Source organism: Carassius gibelio, chromosome B20 (assembly GCF_023724105.1).
Source record: "Carassius gibelio isolate Cgi1373 ecotype wild population from Czech Republic chromosome B20, carGib1.2-hapl.c, whole genome shotgun sequence".
Lineage (NCBI taxonomy): Eukaryota > Metazoa > Chordata > Actinopteri > Cypriniformes > Cyprinidae > Carassius > Carassius gibelio.
The window spans coordinates 15,551,979-15,573,352 of NC_068415.1; the positions used below are offsets into that span (position 1 = coordinate 15,551,979).

General features: G+C 38.6%; 2 protein-coding genes across 8 annotated transcripts in view; one reads left to right on the forward strand and one right to left on the reverse strand.

Annotated features, from left to right (window-relative positions):
- LOC127983691 (nesprin-2-like) overlaps positions 1-21,282 on the forward strand; it is an 83,653-nt gene extending 62,371 nt beyond the window's left edge. For 3 of the 5 annotated variants that reach the window (XM_052585911.1, XM_052585910.1, XM_052585914.1), the window contains 21 exons: positions 379-610; positions 718-912; positions 2,224-2,349; positions 3,584-3,739; positions 5,839-6,000; positions 8,815-8,981; positions 11,336-11,498; positions 13,828-14,015; positions 14,326-14,476; positions 14,818-15,000; positions 15,089-15,226; positions 15,323-15,517; positions 15,910-16,144; positions 17,583-17,677; positions 17,834-17,960; positions 18,901-19,103; positions 19,206-19,406; positions 19,498-19,626; positions 19,739-19,930; positions 20,282-20,331; positions 20,493-21,282. In XM_052585911.1, coding sequence (XP_052441871.1) covers positions 379-610; positions 718-912; positions 2,224-2,349; positions 3,584-3,739; positions 5,839-6,000; positions 8,815-8,981; positions 11,336-11,498; positions 13,828-14,015; positions 14,326-14,476; positions 14,818-15,000; positions 15,089-15,226; positions 15,323-15,517; positions 15,910-16,144; positions 17,583-17,677; positions 17,834-17,960; positions 18,901-19,103; positions 19,206-19,406; positions 19,498-19,626; positions 19,739-19,930; positions 20,282-20,331; positions 20,493-20,700 — 3,496 coding nt within the window. In that variant the 3' untranslated portion in view covers positions 20,701-21,282. The remainder of the gene's footprint in view (positions 1-378; positions 611-717; positions 913-2,223; positions 2,350-3,583; positions 3,740-5,838; positions 6,001-8,814; positions 8,982-11,335; positions 11,499-13,827; positions 14,016-14,325; positions 14,477-14,817; positions 15,001-15,088; positions 15,227-15,322; positions 15,518-15,909; positions 16,145-17,582; positions 17,678-17,833; positions 17,961-18,900; positions 19,104-19,205; positions 19,407-19,497; positions 19,627-19,738; positions 19,931-20,281; positions 20,332-20,492) is intronic. The other 2 variants (XM_052585912.1, XM_052585913.1) reach the window with 1 other exon arrangement.
- Positions 21,283-21,284: 2 nt separating this feature from the next.
- Positions 21,285-21,374, reverse strand: part of LOC127983692 (estrogen receptor beta-1-like) — a 17,458-nt gene continuing 17,368 nt past the window's right edge. For all 3 annotated transcript variants that reach the window (XM_052585915.1, XM_052585917.1, XM_052585916.1), the window contains exon 11: positions 21,285-21,374. This exon is cut by the window's right edge and continues 1,031 nt beyond it. The gene's annotated coding sequence lies outside the window, so the exon portion shown is untranslated.

Consider the following 21,374-nt stretch of genomic DNA (forward strand, 5'->3'; position numbering starts at 1 on the left):
GAAAAGATAGTTTACCCAAAAATTAAAAACCTGTCATTTTTCACAGATTATGGACATTGAATGTCCATTCACACAAAACGTTCATGATTCATAAAGTGACTGTAAAAGAAATCCGAATGAATTGAACAATGCAATCCAAGTATTATTTTACAATATTTTTTGAGCATTAATAGACTTTCAATGGTGGGAAACAGATCTTTCAGGTTTCATTAAAAATGTATTCCTTTCTTCAGACAATGGCCAAAAATAGGTTTGGAATGACTTAAGAGTTAGTAATTTTTTTTGAGTGAACTAAACACTTTTATCCTTGGTAAATGCTCTTGACTTTACTTTTAACAAACCTTTAAAATATTGAGGAACAAATTCCATTGTGAGCAGGAGTCATCAGATCCTGAGCCTCACCCAGCTAAAGACACGATGGCAGGGGACACAGCAGAGGGTCCAGCAGCAAGACAAATGTCTGGAAGAGCTGATAGGACAGTGGGAACTCTATGAGTTCGGCTCAAAGAAACTTTCAAAGCTACTCGGACACATCGAAGAACTTGTGCCACCAGCAGGACTGGATCCATGCAGCTTACAGCAAATCAAATACTCTATAAAAGACTTTGAGGTAAGATTATTCAGCAAAGAGAATATAACTCTTTTAGATGCTGATTTTGGACTATAAAGTCGAATCCAACATCATCATTAATATCTTTCATGTTATCTATCTCTCAGTGGACCGAGGAGCAACTACAGCTTCATGAAGAACTGTACAGGCAGACTGTGGCAGCAGGAGGACAGATCCTTCCGCTTTCAGATGCGCAGACGCAGACATGCCTTCAGACCGAACTGGATGCGCTCAAGGAGATGTGGGAGCGAAGCTGTGTCCTTGTGGGGAAAAGAAAGGCTCTTGCAGACACCATAACTCATGTATGTGACCCAATTCTTACATTTCTGGTTAATATGTGTAAGTTTTCATTGACATATACTACTGTAAATGATTCACGTTTACACTATGTAGGGAATAAACTGGTACAGTTTTCAAAATATTTCGAATCTGCCAATATTTGGTGTTTTGTTCTGTTAGACAGATGTTTTGAATCGTATTGCTTAGATATCGCAAGAATGTCAAACAAGAATAAAAAAATATGTAGTATAAGTATAAGAAGGTTTTGGATCAGTCCGATTAGTGCTGACACCCTTGTTATATTCAATTCTTTATTTGCATGAACTGAGCAGAATCACTGGTTAATATGGGGGTCTGTCTTAGTCAGCATTGACCTACATACCCTGCTGAGCATTTCACTGAGAAAGTTCTTCATTTTGAGGATGAGAGATCAGACGTAATCTTTCCATAATCTATAAATCACACAGAACGAGGGCTTTCAAAACTGCGACTACTAAACCACTGTGCAGTTCAGTGTCTACGTGGGTCATCTGTCATTGTTCACACACGATCCCACAAAGTCCTAAAGTATAGGTAGATGTGGGAACAAAGCTTGCAAAGTGCTGTTATCTATGTGCCTGGTAACTGTTTTATATTCCATTCTACTTCATTTTCAAAACCTTAATAAGCTCACACAGGCTTCAGAGCAACATAAACTGATTGCAGTTACAGTCATACCAACAACAGCATATATAGACTTTTGATGACAAGATGCAAATGTATAATTCTATGGAGCACCATGGAGAACTTGGACCATATTTAAAGGAATAAATTTGACCATTGCAATTGTAAATTAGTTTGAAGTATTAACCAGAAAGCAGTGGGGCTCTGTGTCACCTTAAACTAGAGGCTGATTCTCTGGACTGTTAGATATTATATAACACCAGTCACGCCCACTCATAACCAGCTCTGATTGGCTCTTCTGTTAGGAATGATGACATCATTGTTTTGAAGGGGGTTTAGAGAGTGATATGGTTGGAAGTGTGTTTTGTGTGCGTTTGCTCACAATGGGAAATCCCTTTCCCTGATCTGAGATAACACTGTAACAGCACCCAAAATACAAGCACATCAGTGGCATTCATAATCAGAACTTATGCATTTAAAGGAATGTTCCAGGATCAAAAATGACATAACTGACATTATGCCACACATATTGTAGGTAGAGCTCAAGACTGTATTCAGTGCTGGAAATGCTGTCTTAACTGTATGATCTGGTGTTGTTTTTTACAGTGTAGAATAGATTGTTGAGGCAAACATCTTCCACCCTAATTAAGAGATGCTGCTGTTTCTTGCAGAACTGGATGCTCTGTGAAACTGGCCTGGTTGAGAGTGCTCTCAAACTGGAAGAGATAAAAGCAAGACTGAAGAGTCCACTGCCAGAGAAGCTAGAAGATCTAGAAATTCACATGCAGCTCATCAAGGTAAAATATTTATATAGAAGTTATATATTAAAATAAGACATTTCATTTAAAAAAAATTTTTTTTTTTTTTTTTTGGGGCAAAGGTTTTAGAATTTGGAAAAATATAGAGGTTAGGAAACATTGGCATAGTATAAAGATAACTTTTTTTAAACAATGTATTAACCAATTAAATGTAAGCTAGTTTGTGATGATATTGTGCAGATGGTCAGATGCTTTTGCTTATTTTTTATTTTTTTGCTTTTGCTTGCTTAAGTTATTAATGCAAAAGGGAAACAAACCAAATACAAAACACTCCTAAAATTAATGTACACTACTGTTGAAATATTTGGGGTCGGTAAGAGTTTTAATGTTTTTGAAAGATGCTCACCAAAGCATTTTTTTTTTATTGCAAATACATTAAAACAGTAAGAATTTCAATTTCATTTATTCCTGTCTTACTGATTTCAGTATTGTTTATTTTGATAACAGTCTTGCTTTCACAAATTGCTGTGTAATATTTAATGAAAAAATATATTTATATTTATGTATTCAATCAATCAATCAATCAATCAATAAAAAAATTAAAAGCATTTCCCCTAGTATCCTCAGACTTTTGGACCCTGCTCTATGGTGTAAAATAGCTAACATTAAATGTATGCATTGTTTACATTTAATTGGTGACTCCTCCAAACATAGTTAATTGTAGAAAACTGCTGCTTGAATTGTGCCAGTTTTTATTATATTACATGAGTAATTTGTCATCAACTGGCAGAGACAGTTTAATTGCCGATTGGCTTTGATGACTGTTTAACAAAGTGCTTTTATCTGCCAACGAGTTCTGCTGTATCTTAATGCACTCAAACTTTTACCAAGGTAAAGAAAAAAAAACACCTGTTGATATAATCATATCACTTTAGAAATGTGTTAATAGCCCATAACCCTGCTGAGATTGGTTTTATTTCTTGCTGATTAAGCCCTGATGAGGAACAGTCCTTCAATAAAGGTGGGTGAAACTGACAAACAAAGGAAATAATAGTATCTTTAAGATGTTTGGCCTTTACCCCAACACCCCTTTCCATGCTGTTATGGGAAAGGGGCCCTCCCCTCTCCGCCTCCTCCCCTCCCCCGTCCCATCCAGCAGGCCTTAATCCTGAGCGTTAATGACAGGGACACAGAGAGAGGGAGAGAGAGGACTAGGGTTAGTGTGCGGCAGAGAAGGGAAGTTTAACTTGGCGCTGGTTGCCGTGTTATGCAGGAGGACGAGGACTCGCTGCAGATTTGGGCTGGAGGACTGAAAGAGTTGACCACCATGAAGGCAGACGTGTCTCAGTATGTGCTGCCCACAGACACCATGCTGCTTCAGGGACAGGTGGAAGAACTTCACAGCCAATGGGAAGAACTGTGCTTGAAGGTGAGTGAGTGTTTGTGTTTGAGAGGAGAGAGAGTGAGAGTAGGAGGGAATGAGAGGCTGTTGTCCAGCCAGCATTGACAGGCACACAATGATTCACCTTTGGAAGTTGGGGGGAAACTTGGCACAGAAAATGAGAGGGAAAATGAGAATGTATATGAATTGATATAGATTTATAGTTATTTTTATACTTTTCTCATCAAAATATAATTATAGTTTTCTCATTAGAATGAAAAAAAATGTTTCACCTGCCTTAAAGGGACAGTTCAGACCAAAATGAACATTTTCATTTACTTCCAAACCGTATGTTTTTTTTTTCTTCTGTGGAACACAAAAGGAGAAATTTTGAATCATGTAAGTTCCTCTTTTCCATGCATTACAACAAATAGAGAATGAATGCCCATGCAAGATTTAAAAAGGATGCAAAAATCCCCATAGAAGTATCATGAAAGTTGTTCATATGCCACATGCACTATATCAGTTTGAGAAGAATTATTTTCATCTGTGAGGATGTTACCACTACAGCAGAATTATTAAGCCATTAACGAACAGTTGAACTCAAAAAGTTAAAGTTTTTTAGTTTAATTTAACTTTGTTATAATTCATGATAAAAATGATTCAGACCAAAACAGAATCAGGCCAGTTTTGTGAACTGAATGAACCAGTACACTGAAAAGATTTGGTTTTTTTTTTATTGAATACTGCTTTAAATTAATGTTATTTATTTACTCATGCCAAGCAATCATATGACTTCAGAGGACTTTAAATATAGCACGAGACACATGGACTACTTTTTGGAGCTTGACAGCTCTACTAATACTATTGGCAAGGATAGTTCTCAAACATTTACCTTTTGTATTCTGCTGAAGAACAAATGTTTTTTTTTTTTTTTTTTCAGAGACTTTTTTCAGAGATTATCTGTAGCGCAGGTGTCCGGTCTGCCGTTATTAAGTAAAGTATTTGAATGGTCCGCTGACGTTTGAATGGAGTTGCACTGTAACTGTAAACGGCCTGAGCAATTAAAAACAGGCAGATTTAGGACAGATCGTTGCATGGCCTACATCCAGCCCTTGGGCTTGTCACCAAATAACTCAGTGTGCCTTGTTTAATGAACCCCTTTTTCAGTTTGTGGTGTTGTTATTGTGTGTTTTCAGTCCTATCATTATTTGAAATTCTGGCCCGACGCCAGAACCGAGCCAATGAGGTCAGTGTACGTTGTCTGTGTGTCTGCGGCCAACAGGTTGCAGGTGGAAACATTCCCTGGAATGAATGACAGATGGCAAAGCTAGGCCTTGTTTTTCTTTTATTTGTCTTTGCATATTGTTGGGGCAAGTGGCTTGAGCTGAAGGAAATGCATCAATAATGCTTTCAAGAAAAAGGTTGTGAATAGAAGTGATTAACTAACCTGTGTCCTTGTGGTTTCTTTCAAACTCATGATTTATATTCTTGTTTTGGAGGAAAACTACAATATCACATTCTATTACAGTGTGACATTAATGGATCAAGGAAAACGTGTAGCCTTCACTGACAAATGTAGCAGTGAAAATGCCTTTGTTCTTTTTAAAAGGCCGCATGTAAGCCCCAGAAATCTAGGCATGACACAAGCAACAGGGAACTACAAAGCGCTGCCCGTGTCCCCTAGTGTGTCTTGGTATTAGTACATACTAATAGACAAACCCCTTACTGACAGAAAGCAGTAAAAGTGAGGGCCTTTGCTTTTTACTCTTTTGCTTAACAGTCCAGTAATCAATCTCACAGTGTGAGATGAGTTTTGTTAAAAGCCTTTTCGGATGGCTGGCTTTTAAAGAATAACGTCATATAGTTGTAACCTGACACCTCTGAGCAGAGTTGTTTTCAAGTCTTTTCTCTTATGTGAATTGAGGTAGTGAACCAGCCACAAAGAGTGCAAGTTCTTCTGTACTCTCTGAAGCACTTGAGAGTAGGCCACATGCTCTCAGAGATATTTCCTGATTGAATAAATGTCATTATAATGAAAAATAAAATGTCATTACTAGTGCTGATATCTGGGAAACTTTTCTGTCTTTACTGTATTTTCGTCCTACTGAAACATTTTAACCCTTTATTCTTCCTCTTGTATGTAGGTGTCACTTCGCAAGCAGGAAATAGGTGATCGCCTGAACGCCTGGATCATCTTCAATGATAAAAACAAGGAGCTCTGTGATTGGCTGATGCAGATGGAGAAAAAAGTGGCACATAGGGGCGAAAACCTTAGTATCGAGGAAATGGTTGAGAAACTTAAAAAGGTAGAGTTTTCTTTATTGCTATGTTTTTTTTTTTAACTCCTTAAAGGGAAAGTTCATCCAGAAATTAAAATTCCCACACAGTCTTTTGTTCTGTAAATATACAACTTGCACTCCCTTCCATTAAAACTTTTATAAGGGTCTATAAGATATTTTTTAAAGAAATCTCTTTTGCTCATCAAGGCTGTACAGTAAATCAGTAATATCATGAAATATTATTACAATTTAAAATACCGTATTTTCCGGACTATAAGTCGCACTTTTTTTCATAGTTTGGCTGGTCCTGCGACTTACAGTCAGGTGCGACTTATTTATCAAAATTAATTTGACATGAACCAGGAGAAATGAACTAACAGAAAACATTACCGTCTACACCCGCGAGAGGGCGCTCTATGCTGCTTAGTGCTCCTGTACACATAGTGCACCCTCTCGTGGCTTGGGACGGTAATGTTTTCTCTTGGTTCTTGGTTCTTGGTTCTAAATGAATGCGACTTATAGTCCAGTGCGACTTATGTGTTTTTTTCCTCATGACATATTTTTAGACTGATGAGATTTATATTCAGGTGCGACTTATAGTCCGAAAAATATGGTAACTGCTTTCTGTTTCAATATATTTTAAAATTCCTTTGGTGCTGAATTTTCAGCAAACATTACTTCACTGTCACATGATCTTTCAAAAATCATTTATATTTATATCATTGTATGTCAGATGTGAAATCATGATATGTTCATGGAAACTTAACCATAAAAACACACCACCTTAAGATAATTTGAGAAAAATGCACCACATGGATCTGTTTCCATGTGCCTTTGTCATGGTGAGTTCCTAGTCTAATTTTGTAAGAATCTTAAAGGTTAAGTTCACCCAAAAATCTAAATTATGTAATTAATGACTCACCCTCATGTCGTTCCAAACCTGTAAGACCTCCGTTCATCTTCGGAACACAGTTTAAGATATTTTAGATTTAGTCCGAGGGCTCTCAGTGCCTCCATTGAAACTGTGTGTACGGTACACTGTCCATTTCCAGAAAGGTAAAACATCAACAAAGTAGTCCATGTGACATCAGAGGGTCGGTTAGAATTTTTTTAATAATCGAAAATAAATTTTAGTCCAAAAATAGCAAAAACTACGACTTTATTCAGCATTGTCAAGCAGTTTAGTGATGTCCGGTTCGCGATCGAATCATTCGATGTAACCGGATCTTTTTGAACCAGTTCACCAAATTGAACTGAATCGTTTTAAACGGTACGTGTCTCCAATACGCATTAATCCACAAATGACTGAAGCTGTTAACTTTTTTAATGTGGCTGACACTCCCTCTGAGTTCAAACAAACCAATATCCCGGAGTAATTCATGTAATCAAACAGTTCACTGACTGAACTGCTGTGAAGAGAGAACTAAAGATGAACACCGAGCCGAGCCAGATAATGACTTGTTCACGAGTCAAGAACCGTTTCTGTCAGACGTGTCCGATTCGAGAATCGAGGAGCTGATGATACTGTGCATGTGTAATTCAGCATGAAGCAGACTGACACGCAGCACGTCTGAACTGAACTGATTCTTTTGGTGATTGATTCTGAACTGATTCTGTGCTAATTTTAAGAGCCCAGGTAAACCGAAGGCTTGAATGAAGGACAATCATCGCCAATGACACCGTTACGTCAAGCGCAAAAGAACTGGTGAACCATTTTCTTCAACAGGTTTATTGAATTGAACTGTCCGAAAGAACTACTGGTGATCCGAAAACCCATGCAACCGGTTCTTGACTCAAGAACGAGTCAATATTTTGTTCATTATCTGGCTCGGCTCTGTGCTCATCTTCAGTTCTCTCTTCACAGCAGGTCAGTCAGTGTACTGTTTGAGTAAGGCAAGGCAAGGCAAGTTTATTTATATAGCACATTTCGTACACAATGGTAATTCAGTAAATGAATTACTCCAGGATTTTGGTTTATTTTAATTCATGGCTTTGGAACGACAGGAGGGTGAGTTATTAATGACATAATTTAGATTTTTGGGTGAACTAACCCTTTAAGTATGCCAGTAATATGGTATTATATGCTGTGTGCTATTATGAGTATCTATGAAGGATTAAAGCTGTCTCAAATGAACAGCACACTTAAGCGTTCCTAAGGTAGGCCCCACAGATTTTACATTTCACAGAGGCTCTATTCTATCCACTCACAGCATTTGTCAATTTTACTCAAACATGCTACAAATGTACATTGTTTTCTAAACATCATAGATTAGCTTTAATCTGGCTTACTGCATGTTCTATAAAATTGAGGGCAGAGTGTTGTAATGCATAACTCTGTTCATTTGTTTACCTCTTTGTTCATACACAACAATGGCCTCGTATGTGCAGTCTCTCTCTCACCATCAAACAGTGCAACCTCAAGCACTCTGCAGTCATTAGCATGTAGTTTACTGTTGAGGGTTTCAGGCCGCGTCACTAATGATCACATATCAGAAAACTGGCCATCGTCTCTTTCTAGCTCAGTTACTGATGGCCAGTGCTATAATACCTCTGCTGCCTGCTGTTCATAGTGAGCCAGGCTGGACTAAACAAAACAGGTGAACCATTAAAAGCAGAGAAGAAAGTGAAAAGGATTTGGGCTGCCGCTGGGTCACTGGGAATAATTGTTCCTCTTTTGTCTTGTTTTTTAACGAGGGCTCATGCTGATAAAATGAATGTAGTTTTGACAGCTGTCAGACCCATCCAGAGACATAGTGCAGTTAGTCGGTTTTGTTTGGGATGGATGTGTTAATGAGTAAAGCACATGAGAGGCTGGTGCTCATTGTGCACATCTCTCTTCAGGACTACATGGAGGAGATTAACCTCTTCAGCGAGAACAAGAGCCACCTCAAGCAGCTGGGCGAGCAGCTCCTATTGGCCAGCGACAAGGCTAAGGAGGCCGAGATCCACGGGGTCTTGCAAGATGTCAACGACCGCTGGCACCACCTGTTCGACAACATTGAGGCCAGGTGAGCAGAAAAAAACAAATGAGCCAATCTGAACTGTGGTAAAAAAAAAACTCTTTGAGGAATCAATGCTTAACTGATAACTCCTTTGTTTAATTTTTGCCTGATGATTGGTATTGTTGCTCTATATGCATTGATTGATAGCTGATCAAAGCTCTTTGTTTGTTTAAATGCCTTAGCCTGCATCCCTTCTGCTTTCCATTCAAGGACTGATTGATTCATTCTTTCATTAGTGCATTTCATTTAGACTTGTAAGTGGTCATAAAGCCTTTGATTAGTCTTTTATATTCATTTATAGGGGTGCTCCGATCACGATCGGCCGATCGTTATGCGCATCTCGTCAGTAAAGCCGGTTCTCTAATCAGCGGTTAATTCCATCAGGTGCGTGATTTCACATAGAGTAGCTGTTAATACACAGAGCCGTTGTTAATAGAGAAGATGCGCAAATCACGTTAATTTTCAGCGTTTTTTGACGCATCTTCTCAGTTAACAACGGCTCTGTGTAGTAACAGCTGCTCTATGTGAAATCACGCACCTGATGGAATTAACCGCTGATTAGAAAACCGGCTTTACTGACGAGATGCGCATTAACGATCGGCCGATCGTGATCGGAGCACCCCTATTCATTTAACAGATTCTTTTATCCAGACTGAAAAACAAAAAGTGCTTAAGCTTTCATTTTTAGACTGTTGTGATCAGTAGATGGTTAGCAAGTGGTTCAAAAAGCTGATGCTGGGAAAATAACTCTTTCCGGTGCAAAAATAAACATGTAGAGGAAAGTGGTGTAAGAAGTGCCTTTGTCCAGCAATTTATGCCTGTAGATAGAAATGCATATTTGAAAAGCCTTTAATTGGAAAAAAAAATTGGGACTAGTATATAACAATATTATATTAATATGAATTTATGCTGTCATAATGTTGTTATAATAAGTATGCTTGTTGTAATACTGAATTGTTGTTATTATTGTTGTTGTTGTTATTGCAGTTACTGTTCAATGTTGTTATTAACCAAAAGCTGAAATAAAATGTAAATATAAAAATTAAGTTAAAATTGATAATTGTAAACTTTTCTAAACAAACTAATTAAATTGTTGCCTTGACAACTAACTGAAAAAAACTTATACATTAATGTTCAAGAAATAATAGAATTACTTTTAAAAATTACATTAAAAAAGTAAACTAAAGTTATATAGCAATGTAAAAAAAAAAAAAAATTCAAAAAGAACCACAAACTACAAATAAATATAAAAATAAAAGCTAATCAAAAATACAAACTAATATTATAATAGTGTATACATTCTGCTACAATAACACTGGCACTGTTAAATTGTTTAAAACTCTTCAGATTTTTCACATTTCTATGTCCCAGTGTTACAGATGTCAGCAAGCTTTCCCCACTAATAAAACTAATTTACTTATTTTTTTCCCCATGTTGATCCCAATGAATTTGATGTGATCTTCAGTACTAAGGATGGTTACCACAGCTGGCATTATGCTCTCATAATCATAATCTCATTAAGTCAGTTGGAAATTTGCACATACCAAGTATATGAATCAGGTGGTGGCCCTAAGCAAGCAAACAAACAACTCCATGCTTTCCAATCTTGTCTATGATGTCAACAGCCTGTCATGTGACTGGTCAGTCCTGCGGTGTGACGTGTTCTGAAGCAGCCAGATGGTGCTAATACTGAAGTGGGGGGAATTAACATAGCCCTTACTAGTGTCGTTGGATTCAGCTTTGCCATATGGCTTGTGTGGTTTGTCCTAGTCCCGCTGTATAGCTGGAATGGGGTGGAGGGGGCAATGGTCTGTCACCTCATATTATCTCTTATGAACAGGGGCACAATGGGGCCAGGAGGACAGTATGTACTCAGGCAGGCTATAATCACACAGCCGGCCATCTGCAGGTATGGCTGCTCAGACGGTTTGTGAGGCCATGCGGTCACTCAAACAACAGAATGAGAAGCTTCACACCGTCACACTTAAATGGTTCAAGCTAATCCCCATGGGACAAACACCCTTTGTCTGTGCTTCAGTGTCATCTGACATGGGGTTATCTTTTTTGTTGTTGTTTTGTTTAACATCAAGTGTGGTGAATCGAACTTTGACAGGATTTCATTGGGTTCCTTTAACTACAAAGTCTTCGATACCAAAGAAAATGGTTACTTTACTAACAATTACTTTTCTTAAAAAAAAAAAAAAAAAAAAGAAAATACATTTTAATCTAGTGGAGGTTATAAAGGACTTTTGGACACATTCAGGTTTCATCCAAATGCCCAAGTTTTTTTCCAAAATGGTCTTTTTGATAATGCCCTGGAATCAAAATGAATGCGCAATCTCTCTCTCTCTCTCTCTCAGGGTGAAAAAGCTGACAGAAACTCTGGTGACAGTGCAGCAGTTGGATAAGAACATGAAAAACCTTCGCTCTTGGCTCACTCACATTGAAGCTGATCTGGCCAAACCCATTCACTACAGTATCTGCCACAGAGATGAGATCCAAAAGAGACTGGCTGAGCAACAGGTCAGCAAATCACAATTGAAAAAAAAAAAGATATATAGGAGATTTAATGAGCTGAAACACCGGATTGTAGATTAGTAAAAGTGTGTATTGTCTTTTAGGACTGGCACATTCTTCTAAAAAAAAAATGTATGCATAAATTCTGAAAGATTATGCCAAGGCAACAACTTATTCCAGATACTGTATATGTGACCCTGGAGCACAAAACCAGTCTTATGTCGCTGGGGTATATTTGTATCAATAGCCAACAATACATTGTATGGGTCAAAATTATAGATTTTTTTTTATGCCAAAAATCTTTAGGATATTAACTAAAGATTATGTTCCATGTAGATATTTAGTAAATTTCCTACTGTAAATATATCCAAATTACATTTTTTATTGGTAATATAAATAGCTGAGAACTTTTTTTTGCACCCTCAGATTCCAGATCTTTTAAATGGTTGTATCTCAGCCAAATATTGTCCTATACTAACCAACCATACATAAATGGAATTCATCCATTATAAAAAAGACCCTCACCTGATTGATTTTGTGGTCCCGGGTCACATATTGTCTGAAAAACATCCTCAATATAATTAGCCTTTCTTGGCAGGTGAATTTGTCTTGTTTGAGGAATGTTGTGATTTGTTTTCAAAAGTACTTGTTAGGGGATGTTTTTTTAATGAATCAACATTTCGATTAATTTATAAATAATTAATTATTTAAATTTTCTAAGTGAAAATGAATTATTACTCTTTTGCATGATATACAGACTAGCGCTACACTATTAATTGAATTCGATTAATCGCGATTGTCATGCACATTTAGTGAGTAAAGCCAGTTTTGTGATTTGCAGTAAATCTCCATCACCTGCTTTCAGGTGGATCAGCATTAAAGCTGCGGTAGAGAACTTTTGACGCTCTAGCAGTTAATAAACAGAACTGCTTGCGTCTTGCGGAAGAACATCGTAGCCGGAACTACTTCTCTCTGTTTATGTCTATGAAGAATCACAAAGGTACTGGGTTACTCCGCCGCGGTATCCCCGAAGCAATCTAAAATAGTCCGAATATAAACACTTATTATAGGTGCACCCTAGTGATTCAGGACAAGCCAAAAACACAGTTTGGAAAATTGATTCATGGTGTACTCGCTTATTATATACATTTTTCTGCATTTTGAACACAAAGTTACGGACCGGACCTCTGATTGGTTGTTTCTTAACGGGAGCGAATGAATTTCTGCAAATGGCAATAGGCCCACTGGGAGGAGCCAGAGGAGCTTGATTTTTTTCACAGATTATCTGTCTCATATTCTACTGTCAGGACATAATGACAGGTTTAACAAATATGTAAAAAATATATATTTACAAAAGTTCCCTACTGCAGCTTTAAATACACATAGACATAGTTCTCTGACAAGCGATGCAAAATCGCATTCATAATCGCAGACGATATAATTGTAGGATTATGAAATCTATGGAATGGTTCACGATAGAGACAGCTGTTTGCGTATCTTCTCAACGAAGATATCTTCTCAATGGTACTGTGTATTAAATGCTGCTATCTGAAAGCACCTGAAAAAAAAACACATTAAATAACAAATTTTAACATTCGGTTCATAACGTCTGTCGACTGTTTTAAAAAATCCTTCTGTTAGATGATGTAGCTTCTTAAACCGAATAATAAAGGAAGACAATATTTTATTGTATTCTAAGCAGTGATAAAGTTTATGTTGATTAGCATTTCATTATAGATATCCTTAATTATGATGAAAATGATAATAATAAGAACTCTGATAAACCATATATTGCCGTAGTCGTGTGTTTATTATAGTCATGTTGAATCAATGAAAGCAGGTCAATCTTCTGTTTATTCAGCTGCAGTGGGTTTCTTCTTCAAGGCATATTTGGATTTTCAGCACAAGAGCGACCTTTGGCCTTTGGATGGAGATTTAATGCTGATCACAGAACCGTGCTTCACTGAAAGATGACGCATGACAATCACAGCTTCTGCCTAATTTATATTTATTGCCTTTGCGATTTAATTTTGAATTATTGTGCAGCACTAATACAGACTGTTTAAAGGGCTAATTCATTGAGCTTTTATTAAAACAGTGTACATCTGAAAACATTTTGAAATAAGAAAAAGGGCTGCAGCGTACCCTTTTTGACAAAAACGTAAACATTCACAACGTACTTCTGATTTGTCAATCTTACTGACTTTTAACAAATATTTTTTACATATACTACTTGTATTATAACAATACAAAGCTGGTTGAAAATAAGCGCACTTATCTTTTAACTGTTTGATAGAGTGACATGTACGTCTTTAACATATGTGTGCATGTTTAGGACCTGCAGCGTGACATCGAGCAGCACACAGAGACAGTGGCGTCTATGCTCACCCTGTGTGACATGCTTCTGCGTGATGAGGATGCTTGCAGCAGCGATGGAGAGAATAACTCAATCCAGCAAACCACACAGCGCTTGGACCAGCGCTGGAGAAATATCTGCTCCATGTCTCTGGACAGGAGACTTAGGTATGACTCCAAGAGATACTGGTAAAAGTTTGTTTTGCATGATAAAATGTGTTCAGATGTAATGCCCTGTAACCTCATCAAACGTAGATTATGCTTTTGTGAAAGATGACATCTTATATTTAATAAATAAGTGCAACATGAATTACAGTGCAGATACATTAAAGTATTTTAAAGTGCACACATGCACATTGAATATTTAAGTATTACATTAAATTGTTTATTATTATGATTTACATCAATGTCATTTTAAATGTACATTTATATAGCATTAAACTATTTGTTTTTTTTTAATACTTATGTCTGTTTACAGGATTGAAGAGACATGGAGGCTGTGGTGCAAGTTTCAGGAGGATTACTCTTCCTTTGAGAACTGGCTGAACGTAGCAGAGCGCTCCGCTGCTGAACCCAATTCATCAGACGTCCTGTACACTGATGCCAAAGAGGAACTCCAGAAATATGAGGTTTGATTCCAACAAAATGCTTTACTAAGAGCCTTCGAATGGCTGTGCTACTGGACCATTGTGTTTACATCATTTAGTGCAAGTCAAATGTTTAATCCTGATGTTTTAGGAACACGATCAGTACGATTAAGGGAATATCAGATTCCTCAAGCAGTCATCCGTGGCCTGTCAGCAGTTTTTCATTGACTGAATGTTTTAGTCATTTATGCATGACTTCGGAAATGTTAAAAACACACTATTTGCATGGAAATTGTGTGTTAAATGAGATCTTTTTGGATATCCAGTTTACAGCAATAGCAGATGCATGGTCATAGTTAGTAGTGTTTGATTTGTTGTTTTAGATTTTCCAAAGGCAGGTACATGAGAGCCTGGCCCAGCTGGAGTTTATTAATAACCAGTACAGACGACTGGCATGGGAGAACCGCGCCGATGCAGCCAGCAGACTCAGGGCCATGGTGCATCATGGGAACCAGCGATGGGACACGCTCCAGAGGAGGGTGGCTGCAATACTGCGCAGACTCCGAGTGAGGACACGGACACACCATTTTTTCCTTGTTATCTGTGCATTTATGTTTACTTGAGTGCATAATTGAACATCTTTTTCTCATTTAGCATTTCACAAGCCAGAGAGAAGAGTTTGAGGGAACCCGTGAAAGCCTCGTTATCTGGCTGAATGAGATAGAACGCCAGCTAACCAATGTGGAGAACTTCTCAGAGAGCCATGTCCAAGACAAGATGAAACAGCTGAAGGTTAATAAACGGTGTTTCCTTTAAATGAAGAAGTTTAGTCTATAGATGGAAAGAGTAAATGATGACAGAACTTAACTAAACTTTCTTACTCTCCAGAGTTTTAAGAAGGAGATCACTCTGAACACCAACAAGATTGACGCTCTGATCGTGTTTGGGGAGGGTCTGATTCAGAGGAGCTGTCCTCAAGACGCTGTTGAGATAGAAGATGAGTTAGAGGAGCTGCACACGTACTGTCAAGATGTGTTTGGCAGAGTCGCCCAATTCCACCAGCGCCTCACCAGTCTCCGTCCGGTATCATAAATGCTCAAATGTTTTTACGTTGTGGTTTTATATGTATTTGCTTATTTTGAGACCCTTTTGAACCCTTTTGTGAATTAGCTTTATTTAAAAGTGTGTTATGCTAAACTATCATTCAGAAGTTTGGGGATAGTAAGGGCTGCCGAAAATTCAGCTTTTATTTTAAATAGATAAAAATATATACATTTTAATAATTTTTTTACATATGAGCATCTCTTAGAGACTTAAAAAAATGTTTTTTTAATCGCTAAATTTCATAAAGGGTTGTATATATTTCTTTATACTTTTAAGAGTATAAATCCGAACTAGAATTGTGCTAATAACTTTGTATATGGGTGATGTTATAGGAGTATGAATGCATGGATGACAGTATTTTCTCTTTGAAGCAGCTGCAGGAGCAGCTGGATGTCTTTGATGGTGGACAGTCCAGAGGGACACAGGGCACAGTCTCCTCCAGCCAGCCCTCCATGTGTCTGTTACCCCCACCTCAGGAGCCCTCGGGCCGTGACACTCCCATGAGTGTGGATTCCATCCCTCTGGAGTGGGACCACACCGGGGATGTTGGCGGCTCTTCTTCACACGATGAGGAAGAGGATGCTGCTTTCTTCTCTGCCCTGTCAGGTATGGTCACGTTTACTGTTGTTCAGCAAAACGTGTTTGGGAATTCTGCGTGAAGGTGAAAGATTTTGCAATGGGTTCAAATTGGTCCCTTGGTTTCATCACGTTGACCAACAGGATGCTGCTTGGTTTGAAAAGTACCATCTTCAATGGGCCGTTTTATCTGCCACATTTCTCAAAAACTTGCTAATTTGACCACACATTTATGTAATGTGACTTTTTTGAGCAACTTGATAAAGCCATAAATTATATATTTAGCTGTCAGATTGAGACTTTTTAACCAGCTCTTGCCAGTTTTATGTGCATTGGCACATCGTCTGAGGCTGAGACTTTTTCCCAGGACTCTGACTGCTGGAAGGGGTCTTCATATTACTGGTTTAGCCATTCATTTTCTCTCCCTCCAGATTTAGAGGTGACAGAAATCCTCATCTGAGGTGACAAAGTCATCTTTGGGAGAGCCTTTAGTAGGCCTCCATGTCCCTTTATGTGCAGTTGGCTTTAGTTGTGCATTACTGCAGAATCTTATTACATTTTTTTGGCGCATTCACATCTGTTCAGTTTCTCTTTACTTTCTCTCAACATTATTCTCTCTCACTCTCTCTCTCCATCGTATCTTGCTCCCATATCACTGCTGGTATGCTTATGAATAGACTGGGTTTGCTGGATCATCAAAGGCCTGGTATTTTTCTTGTCAGCGCAGAACTTTCTCTCTCAAATCAAAAGATGCAAGCGTCCTCCCTTCACCCTGTTCTGCTATGTGCTCTTATCATGAAAGACTTGGGCCCGTGGGGAGATTCTGTTGGGAAAGAGGAGGCTTGAGAGCTGGGCATGTTCAGATCTCAGGAAGTATAAGAGAGGGCAGAGGAAGGTTGCGTCCCTTCCTCTCACATGGCTCAGTGCACCTGCTTATCCCCCTCTAGAGCTTTCATTATCACGCAGAACATAATAACATTCATTTATCTAAACTGCACACTCTTGAAGCTTTGCTCATTACTGGAGAAGCATACACAACATGTTTGTGTGAGGCTTTTTAATTTTTTTTTATGAAATCCACTTATAATTGTTTTGCATTGCAATAACATGATTATTTAACGTTTTCATGACAGATTTGATGCTCTCTTATCCTTAGAGTAGATGGTCTGGTTTTGCCCCTCTGCTATAAAAAAACAGAAGTTTTGCCTCTGAAATGCATAACACAGCTTTGGTCCATAAGGACATACTGTAGGCTGTCGATTTACTTTTGGATTCAATATAGTTCCAACTTCACTATCCTACAATAACAGCCTCTGTCAATTTAATGTCTGATTTGATTCCTCGTGATCCCTGCAAAAGTGAAATAATTCTACTTCTTGTGTCCATTTCTGCGATCAGCGCAAATGAAGTACTGTAGCCGGTTTTGAGCACTGACTTAAATCTCCCTCTTTCTCTCACAAACTCACAGCACAGAATTGGCACTTTCAAAACCCGCCTGAAAGGAAATCCTTCCAGCTGGACTCCTCACCTGCACATGCCAGCACACCTTTTAAACAAGGCTACGTGAGTATATACCCCTTCCTACTTAATCCAGCACTTTCATAAACACCAACTTTGCAAGTTGTCTTCTTCCTCAGGCAGACTTTGAAAGCATAAACGTTTAGTTCCTGCATGAAGGGTGATCGCGGTGCATGCGTGATGTGTTTGTGCACTGTGCAGGTCCAGCTGATGTCTGAGTGCAGCGGCAGCATTAAGAGTGTGAAGCGGGTTTCTATGATCCTGGATGAGGAGGAACAGCAGGAGGAACAAGGCCTCACTGGCCTCAAGACTGCAGACAAGCAGTCAGGTACGGACACTTTGTCCAACACAGAGTCTGGTACTCGTCCTGCGTGAGTCATGTAATACGATTTTCACAAATAGCCGGGTACAGGCACTGACGCAGATCTCATGTGCATGGGACTACTTGCCATTTCATTTAGATGAGTCTAAAAGCATGAAGGCTTCTTATTTATCAAAAATAGCATATAATTAAATTTTCATGCCACCTCATGGATGGATGAGTGGATGGATACATAGTTGGAAAGGTGGGTAAACAAACAGATGCATCCATAGATGAATGGAGAAATGGGTGAGTGGATGGATGTGAAGTTGGATAGGTAGGTACAGTACATTAACGGATGGATGGATGGATGGATGGATGGATGGATAAGAAAGGTAGATGGTGGCTGGATTAATTGATGGATGAGTGGATGGATACATACTTGGATAGGTGGGTTAAAATGATGCATAGATAGTTGGATAGATGAATGAAGAAATGGATGATAGATGGATGGATGAATAGTTGGGTAGATGGATGGATGGATAGATAGCTAGGTAGACAGAAGAAGATAGATGGATAAATTGGATGTACATATGCATTGATAGATGGGCTGTAAATATGTAACAAGACCGATGGATAGGTGGATAAACTTATGGACTAATGGAAAGTTGGATAGACTTGGATGAACTAATGGGTGAATGAGTGAATAGATGGAAAAACTAACTGATTAAAATGTTAGTTAACCCAAAAATGAAAATTGTCATTTTCATCAACAGAATTTAGAATTTTCATTTTGGGGTGAACTATCCCTTCAATGAATTGATGGATAGATAGTTGCATAGCCAAATTGAGGAACGGTTGGGTAGATGTGTAGATATAAAAAGAATGGATTAATTAGTTTATAAAAAGAGGGACGGATGTGCATATATGGATCTTTTTCACTTAATGAAGTTCATGTTCTGTGCAGGAGTGATTGAGCGCTGGGAGCTGCTGCAGGCTCAAGCAGTTAGTAAAGAGCAGTGCTGCACCAGAGACCCCCAGCAGCTGACCTCTGACCTGCACGACATCACTTCCTGGCTGGACCGGGTCACCCCTGAGCTGGACAGCCTGCAGAAGCCTGAGACTGCCGTCAGTGTCGAAATCTTAGAAGAGAGGGTCAAACAACTTAAAGTGAGCATCAAAGTTGCATCCGATCTTTTAGATTATTAATACAGAGACACTGGAAAGGAAAATGTGTTGTCTTCACACTCTAATTTGCCCCACATTGCACAGGACATGCAGAAGACATTTGCTCGCTACAAGACCTTGATGCTGTCTCTGAACCTGGGTGCACGAGAGCTGCAGCAGGGAGCTACAGAAGGAGCACCTGAGCTTCAGCAGGGTCTGAGCAGCATGAATCACCGCTGGACAGAAGCTTGTGCGGGACTAGAGGGGTGGGAGGACAGTCTGCGCACTACCCTGGGACGCTGTCAGGTGAGAGAGCTGTCAGACTTTTATACAAAACCTCACTGGAAATGCCACATGAAACTTCATCTCTCACCACTGACAATCTGCACTCATGTAGGAGTTCCACGAGACGGTCCACTCTCAACTGCTATGGCTGGCCCATGCAGAGAGCAGACGCTACACCGTGAACATGAACGACCCTTCTGTGCAGCCCTCCGTGCTTCAGGAACACAGGAACACCCTGAAGGTGAGTCCGAGAAACCCAAAGCAGAACATCATCAGCTTCTCCATCAAGACTGACCTCTAGCTTGTGTTGTTATCTGTGTGCCGTGCTCATGTTTTGCACCCCCTGGTGGCAGGATCTGGCAAAGGAGCTGCAGGGCAGACGGAAGCGGGTGAGCTCCCTGCAGGAGATCCTCTCTGAGCTGCTCCCTGAGGCTGGTGGGGAGGACAGCGCTGAAGCCCGGGAAAAACTCCACGTCATTGGAAGCAAACTAAGACTACTGTCACGTCAAGTCAACCAGGATCTCCAGATGATTGAAGAGAGATTGGTAACAGTGTTTTGCAAACAATTCTTCATCTGTTTAAAAATGCTTTACAGTTAAATTAATAGAATAAATAGAAATTATTTTAAACTGTAATATTTCACAATATTACTGTTTTTTTTCTATTTTGATTAAATAAATGCAGATTTTCAAAAAAAACACAAAATGTAAATATTTTTTGTTTGAGAGTATTTTGCCCATTCCACCATATCAACAAATATAATTAATTAAGATAAGGCAGTAGCTGTCATATATAAATAATATTGAAAAAGAAAATGTATATAACATGCTCATCATTTATGATCTGGTTTAGTAGTTTTGATGTGTGCTGAATTCTTGTATTTCATGCGTTTGCAGGAGTCCACAACCGATGCTTCAGGAGACAGGAAATCAACACAAAGCTCTGGGTATAGTGGCACACACACAAGCCATTTAAACTGTTTTCCTTTTATTTATTTTTGTATATTAAATAGTATAGAAATATATACTATTCCATCCAAAAATGCATAAACACAGTATACATTTGCATTTATGTTTCCAAGAGTTATTAAAAAGATTTGTGTTCCAGGTCAGAGCGTGAGCCGTCACCTCAGCGCACGTTCTTCTACCGGGTCCTGCGAGCGGCTTTCCCTCTGCATCTCCTGTTCCTCCTGCTGTTGGTTCTGGCCTGCTTGGTCCCTCTTTCTGAAGACGACTACAGCTGCACCTTTTCCAACAATTTTGCCCGCTCTTTCCACCCCATGTTACGCTACACCAACGGTCCCCCTCCCACATGAGTCTCTCATTCAATCAACAGAGCCATTTTCATGACTCAAACATGCCAAGCACCTCGCTTTTGGCCAAGCAATATTTTAACGGTCGTGTTTATATAATTGGTTTTATAGTATTTATTCCCCTTTGAGAGCCATACTAACAATTTTTTGCTGTAAAGAAAAATATCATTGTATGAGCCTGAATGTAAATCACTGACAATTTTTGGAAATCTATATATCTATGATTTAAGCACATCATGCACTGATTAAAGGTAGTAAGATTGAAACTGGAAAAGATCGACTCTTCAGCCACATTTTGTGATGACATGATGGATGGCTGCTATTTGTTTAGAGATTACGTGGTCTCCTTTTTAAATTTGATATAATCAGAATGAACTGTTCATATTTGCAAAGCCCAACACAAATATATATATATATTTAAAAAATGCCACATGGACATGGAAACATTTTAATACACCCCTTTGTAAATAACACTCTTTTACAAATGCACTGCAGAGTAGAACAAAATGTGTTTAGAAATTAAAGAAATTCAATTTCACAAATTAAACTTTGTTCTGTTTAAAAATAAACATTGTCTACAACAAATCTGTATTACATCTGGTCTTTAATGCTTGGTTGCCAAAAAATTGTAAAATCAGTATTGTACAGTATCAGTACTGCTTCATATCAAAACAGTC